General features: G+C 34.9%; 1 protein-coding gene across 1 annotated transcript; it reads right to left on the reverse strand.

Moving 5' to 3' along the window:
* Window positions 1-50: 50 nt before the first annotated feature.
* On the reverse strand, window positions 51-3,765 carry LOC108723668 (vacuolar protein sorting-associated protein 13A-like). Its single transcript, XM_018449579.1, has 4 exons — window positions 3,189-3,765; window positions 896-1,072; window positions 734-820; window positions 51-235 (listed from the first exon to the last, which is right to left on the reverse strand). The coding sequence occupies exons 2-4, from the start codon at window positions 993-995 to the stop codon at window positions 99-101; spliced, it is 324 nt and encodes a 107-aa protein (XP_018305081.1). The 5' UTR covers window positions 996-1,072; window positions 3,189-3,765; the 3' UTR covers window positions 51-98.
* Between the last annotated feature and the right edge of the window lie 693 nt (window positions 3,766-4,458).

Below are 4,458 nucleotides of genomic sequence, written 5' to 3' on the forward strand. Positions count from 1 at the left end.
TTATTAATTTATTAAAAAAATATAAATATCTAATTACATTTTATCTCCGCTAATTGTTTTCTTTTTTCGACTCTCGCGAGTTCGGCTCGTTTCGCTTCCTACTGCGCTTTTGTTTCTTTATCTTCATTGTACGAAACTTGACTTGTAGGTACTACCAATATAAACAGTTCCTCGACTATCGCATCAATCTGACCGTTCCACATATCTTTGAACGGGATTTTCAATATCAATTTCCCTGAAAGCATTTTATTGTAAAATAGTAATTTTATGTTCTCTTTTATCATATTATATCATATCATATTAATCTTAATAGTTAATATATATATTTTGCATATATTATTAAGATTTAATTATTATAATATATATTAATAAATAAATTGAAACGGCACGAAAGGTTGCAAATGAGAGAATAGGAGGTGCTAAGTTATGCGATGTGATACATGCAGGGATATAAGACTTGGAATAGCTAGAATAAAACATCCCGGTTCCTTAGATTGTAAGTTAATAGGTAATCTGTAGGTATTTATTTGCGTATTATTTGTGGATATAATATTTTTAGTATAGTATAGCATAAATTTAGTAAATGTAAATAGTAGTAGGTCTATTGCGGTGTGGATGAATGTGTGTGGCTAAGAAACATAGTGTAAACCAAGTCCCTTCTTGGCATTTGTATATAAGCTAAAGTAATAAAGCTACTACTACTATTAATAAATAAGTAATATAATTTTTATACCTAAGCGACCATATTCTAATTTCACTGGAAGATCCAACACATCTAACGCAGACTCTTTTATCAACAAATCATTTAACACAAGATCGCCTGAAAGCAGAGATTTTTTTATATGAAACACACAATTGTTATCGAATAAAAGAATCACACTGCATGCATTCTTACCTCCCCAGAGACTGACTTTAAGCTGCGTATAGTCCAAATTCTCAATGTACTCGCCCATCACCTTGTTAAGGAGCTCCGCAACAATAGATTCAAAGACCATTTTGCTGCCGGTTTTCTTTTCGTTTTTTCTCAATCAAATTTTGTAATTCCTCTGTGTTGCGACACTATGATACAGCTCTTAAAATAAAGATAGACATTTATGTTTAATAAGTTATACTTATAACTACAGTATAACTTAGAAAAAAAAAAAACACTTTTATGTAAACAACTAAGATTTTCATTAGATTCAACTAAGAAGACCTTATATCGAATGGTATATTTGCCAATTTTTTTTTTTGAACATGTTGACAAATGAAGTAGCGCTACAAATTTTGGTTTCGATCCAATACTTTAGCTAACAATCAAAAAAAATTATATCTTAATGTATACATACTATAACAAATTTGAAAAATTACATCTTAATGCACACATATAACAGACAATCTACGTTATAATTCAAAACAAACTTTTGTAAATACTATTAAGCAACTGATAAGAATTTATAGGATAAGATGGTATAGTTTTGAACTTAACACAATTCTGAAATAAAATTTTAATTCAATTTCGAAATTCAAGTTTAATTTAATTTTTTCCTGTTTGATTATTTTTCAGTACCCTCCATTCAATAGAGGATTACCACAATTGTATCTCGAAATTGGATTCAAATTTTGTTTCATTCAGAATTGTACCACGTTTGAAATTGTACCACCTACTTTTCTCTGACAAAGCTTTATCTGCTCCTCCATTAGCCAGAATTTACACTCTGACGCATCATGAACATCCTGTCAGCTTAAATTTATCTTATCATTACAACAAAGATAATACATTGATAGATAAATATCGCAACAAATAGAGCTCCAGAGAGTTTCTTACATTAATAATGTAACAATTGTTAAACAAACAAATTTTTTAAATTTCTTTTCTTCACAACATTGAAATACTCTTGAAACCGTACAACTTTCATTTAAAAAATTTTTTTCCATCTTTTATACTTTCGATGATATTCGCCTCGAAAGAAAAATACCTTTTTTTTTTTCAAAGGGGTGTTTCACCCCTTAAACATGAGTTAGGGCACATATAAAAAAATACGTGTCTCTTAGATTTTCGTGTTTAACAACATATTTCATGGAGAATCAAATCGGTTCCGGACAGTTGTGAAACTTCCCTCGTAAGTAAAGCACAATGAATTAGCCAATCATAGCTATTCCTCTGAAGAATGGAATGACTGCGATTGGCCAGTTTCCTAACATCGATGTTATAACTTCGGCGTAAATCGATCCGTGTAAACGTAGTCATTGTCTCAAGCTTTTGCACATTATAGGTAAAAACTCTGTTGAATCTTACTTATCAGAATGAAAAGGAACATGCATTCAACTGAGTTATGACACCATAAATGAGAATTGTCTGAGTTTTGGTATAAATGGAAAGCAACTATAATAAGTGAGTGTAGTACAAATAAAACAAAGTTGAATAAAAATCTCAAGTGTCTACAAAAAAGTTATCTTCTCTAAGTTATACAGGGATCGTGTATCTTGAAACAAGGTGAAAAATACAGAAATAAATTTACTAGGTGTGTATAACCAATGAAATTATAAATATTCTAGTAACACAATAATAAGTTACTTGGGAAAACAAAACTGTATGAATAAATCAACTAAGAGAAGTTTATTTATGTCTATTATTTCCAAATCTGACATTGAAATAATATATCTAGAAGCATTTAAATAAAGGACTCTGTATATCCTTATGAAACCAACTTCTGTCAAATTGATAAAATTTTTAATATGTGGTTGTTTTTATAATGCTGATTAAAATGATAACATCGCACAAGATCACAACTATATCAAGTTACACACACAGAGATCATATTTTATTTTTTTTAAACGTTTCTGCTAAATGTATTTTATGAGTATAATATCTGAGTTTTTAAATAAAAAAAATCAAAATTCTTTACACGTTAGTTGAAAATTCATTTTATACTTATCATTTCACATTTATTATTTATTATTTTCATACTTAAAACAGAAATAATTCATAATCAGTCCTTAATTCAGGACAAAATTTAGGAAGTGTTGTAAAATAGGAGAGTTAAAAAATTTGTCCTTCCTAATTTAAAACAGTCGGTCACCATTGTAATTCGACACCATAACTTACTAAACAAAAAGCTTTTTATCTTCACTTTACACAGACATAATTACTAATAATTACGTTGTATAACGCGACAATGTCACGCCGAGAAGCGACGCGTATTTACCTTAATTTCGTCAGAACACGCAATAATCCACATAGATGGTACGTGTAATCATGTATATGGCCGAGAGCAGAAACAACGAGATGACGATGACGATGACGATGACAACGACGACGACGACGACGTCGACGTCTTCCACAGGAGCTCGTCGCGACGGCGAGCGTTCACTACCGTCGCACGGCGGACATAACCTTGAAACCTTGACTCACCCGAGCTCTCTTTTCGAGTTACGTCATCCCCGAGAAGTGTGTGCCGTCTGACGCACTCCGGGGGGCGTACGATCCCGACCCGCCCAGCTGTCCGTCGACCTGTCAGAGCCGGATTCCCGGCTGTTGCGTTTACCGGTCTTCTCCTCAGCGTCGTTGATCTGTGTACAAACACGGGAACGCACTGCGTCGCGGCATCGAGTAGATTAAGCGAAATAGACCGAAATAGACCGGTGACGTCCGATTACATCATTCGCTGATGTTTTGTCGTAGAACTATCCGCGCGTATCGAGGTGAGGGGACCAAAGAACGCGGAACGGCTGGCTGATGTATACGTGAAATGTGGTCAGTGGGGAACGGAAACGGCGCCAAGGTCATGCTAGATGACGCGATTATGGCGATATATCGCGAGGTATCGCTTCTAGCCGCGCGCTGTCGATTCTACCAATGTCAGTTCATTCAAAAAATTGCACAAAGGGTGTTCTATTTCATTTGTGCGTTTTCGTCGTACGACAAATGTAATACGGGAGGTCTTCGGATGTCTCTATCTTGTAGCCAATCAACAGGCTTGAAAAATTTGTCGTACGACAAAAACGCACAAATGAAACATCACCAAATGCGATTTACAGCATTCGAAAGAGTGAATCTTTACTTTAGCGTTTTTTTCGGCCCGGCCGGGTTTGCACCAGCCTGGGTTGGATTAATGGCGTTTTGTGCTCTCCTATTGGTAGAGCGTGTAACGTCAACCAATAGGAAAGATTAATCCAACCTAGATTGGTGCAAACCCGATCGGGCCGTAAACGCTATTAATTTACTTTTTTATTAAGCTCTGTATAATTTTTCTCTTCAATCTGACCGTCATTAGTTTTAATTTGAACACATTGCGGCGTAGCTTTTGATCGAGTAGATCGCGCACCAATCGATTATAAAGTTATTGGCCGCCTCGTCGTCGCGTCATCGCTCTCGCCAATGCGCGTGCGTGCAATGCGCTGATTGGCCGCTTGAGTTATTTTGAAAGAGACATGGTGCCGCGGTTTTTTGTGAGTATTGCGCAGTGTTGCCAGCGG

This window comes from Mycetomoellerius zeteki, unplaced genomic scaffold (assembly GCF_001594055.1).
Source record: "Mycetomoellerius zeteki isolate Tzet28-1 unplaced genomic scaffold, Tzet1.0 scaffold249, whole genome shotgun sequence".
Classification (NCBI taxonomy): Eukaryota; Metazoa; Arthropoda; class Insecta; order Hymenoptera; family Formicidae; genus Mycetomoellerius; species Mycetomoellerius zeteki.

Excerpts from the sequence above, each read along its gene's own strand:
- LOC108723668 (XM_018449579.1), bottom strand. The coding sequence starts at position 995 with ATGGTCTTTGAATCTATTGTTGCGGAGCTCCTTAACAAGGTGATGGGC. Across the intron at positions 821-895 it reads TAAAGTCAGTCTCTGGGGAG|GCGATCTTGTGTTAAATGAT; the intron begins GTAAGAATGCAT and ends CTCTGCTTTCAG. Across the intron at positions 236-733 it reads ATTAGAATATGGTCGCTTAG|GGAAATTGATATTGAAAATC; the intron begins GTATAAAAATTA and ends AAATGCTTTCAG.